The sequence below is a fragment of the Poecilia formosa genome, unplaced genomic scaffold, assembly GCF_000485575.1.
Source record: "Poecilia formosa unplaced genomic scaffold, Poecilia_formosa-5.1.2 Scaffold869, whole genome shotgun sequence".
Taxonomy (NCBI): Eukaryota; Metazoa; Chordata; class Actinopteri; order Cyprinodontiformes; family Poeciliidae; genus Poecilia; species Poecilia formosa.
Genome location: NW_006800808.1, coordinates 73,388 through 74,752, shown reverse-complemented (window position 1 = coordinate 74,752; position 1,365 = coordinate 73,388). Strand labels below are relative to the sequence as shown.

Genomic DNA, 1,365 nt, shown 5'->3' with positions numbered 1-1,365 from the left:
AGAGTGCACCTATTAAGACAAATAGAAAAAGTTTCATGCAGAAAAAATACTTCTAACTATTTTTTTTTAATTTTTAAACTTTGAAACGGGTCAAATTGACCCGGAACATAACAGGAGGGTTAACAGTTTCATCAAGCTTTTTGTGCTGATTGATGCCATACAGCAGCTATAAAAGGTGCCTGTTGAGCTCATCAAACAGTTGCTAATTCTGAAGGTTGTGAGCAGGATGTAAGTACATTTCACAGTGCATCTCATTTCCTGTTTCCTATGAACCTCATGCCTAGTTTAACTATGTTTTATGGTCCTTGTTAAGCTTAAAGGACTTCCTTATGTTGAGGTGTGGATGGTAAAGTCTGGTTGAGCGGAAGAGAGCATCTTTTGCATGATGGCGTTCTCTTCTGTCTGCCTCGTTCTCTGTAAGTAGCGTCTCTTGAGTTTTTTCTGAAACATTTTGCCTCCAACTATTTGTTTCAAATTTTTTACCAACCTTTAGCTGTTTTCTTTATCAGTGAATCCAGTTTGTAACAATTTGGTCATAAATCTGCATTAAATTACCTGAAGAAGCAAATTAAATCTATATGAGACATTTTCACTCATTTGTTTTTAGCATTTATTTTTTTACTTCGTTCCTTAATTTTTTCAATTTTCATTAGTTTGAAGAGAAAAAGTAAAATGTAGGAGTTTGATACTTTTTCATAGATAAATAAATTTCAGGATGCAGTAATGAATTGTTTTAAATATAACATTATATTTTAGCCTGAATTATAAATACCACCCCATTTCTACTGCAGAACACAATGACCTGCAAATCCATTTGAACCTACATTTTAACCTGAGGCATGTTTACTACTGCGTAACATCAACTTCTTTTTAAAAACACTCAAAAAGCAGTTTGGCACCGACTTGCTTGAATAAGCAGGAACATCTGTGAAAAAGACATTGCTTGGATTTGCAAAAGTATTCATATCATTTGAACTGTTTCATATTTTGTCACATTATAACCACAAACATAAATTTAATATATTTCATTATAGGGCTGGGCAATGTATCGAGTATACTCGATGTATCGCGATATTTTCCATTTAAAATGGCTATATCACAACCATCGAGTATAAATTGTCATTCAAATAATAAACTTTCGCTGTCAAATTCACTGCGAGTTTGGTTTATCCGACACCCTTTGAATGCATCACTCCCCCCTCCCAACCTGAAAATGTTCTATCAATCACGTTGCGCAGAGAAAACAACATGGTGACAGCGGGAGTTTGAGGCGAGCCATGAATGAGACGATAATCCATCCATCCATCCATCCATCCATCCATCCATCCATCCATCCATCCATCCATCCATCCATCCATCCATCCA

General features: G+C 35.5%; 1 protein-coding gene across 1 annotated transcript in view; it reads left to right on the top strand.

Annotated features, from left to right (window-relative positions):
• Window positions 1-272: 272 nt before the first annotated feature.
• LOC103131899 (uncharacterized) overlaps window positions 273-1,365 on the top strand; it is a 6,698-nt gene continuing 5,605 nt past the window's right edge. Inside the window, exon 1 of the mRNA XM_007543638.2 lies at window positions 273-416. Within this exon, the coding sequence (XP_007543700.1) occupies window positions 383-416 (34 nt within the window). The 5' untranslated portion in view covers window positions 273-382. The remainder of the gene's footprint in view (window positions 417-1,365) is intronic.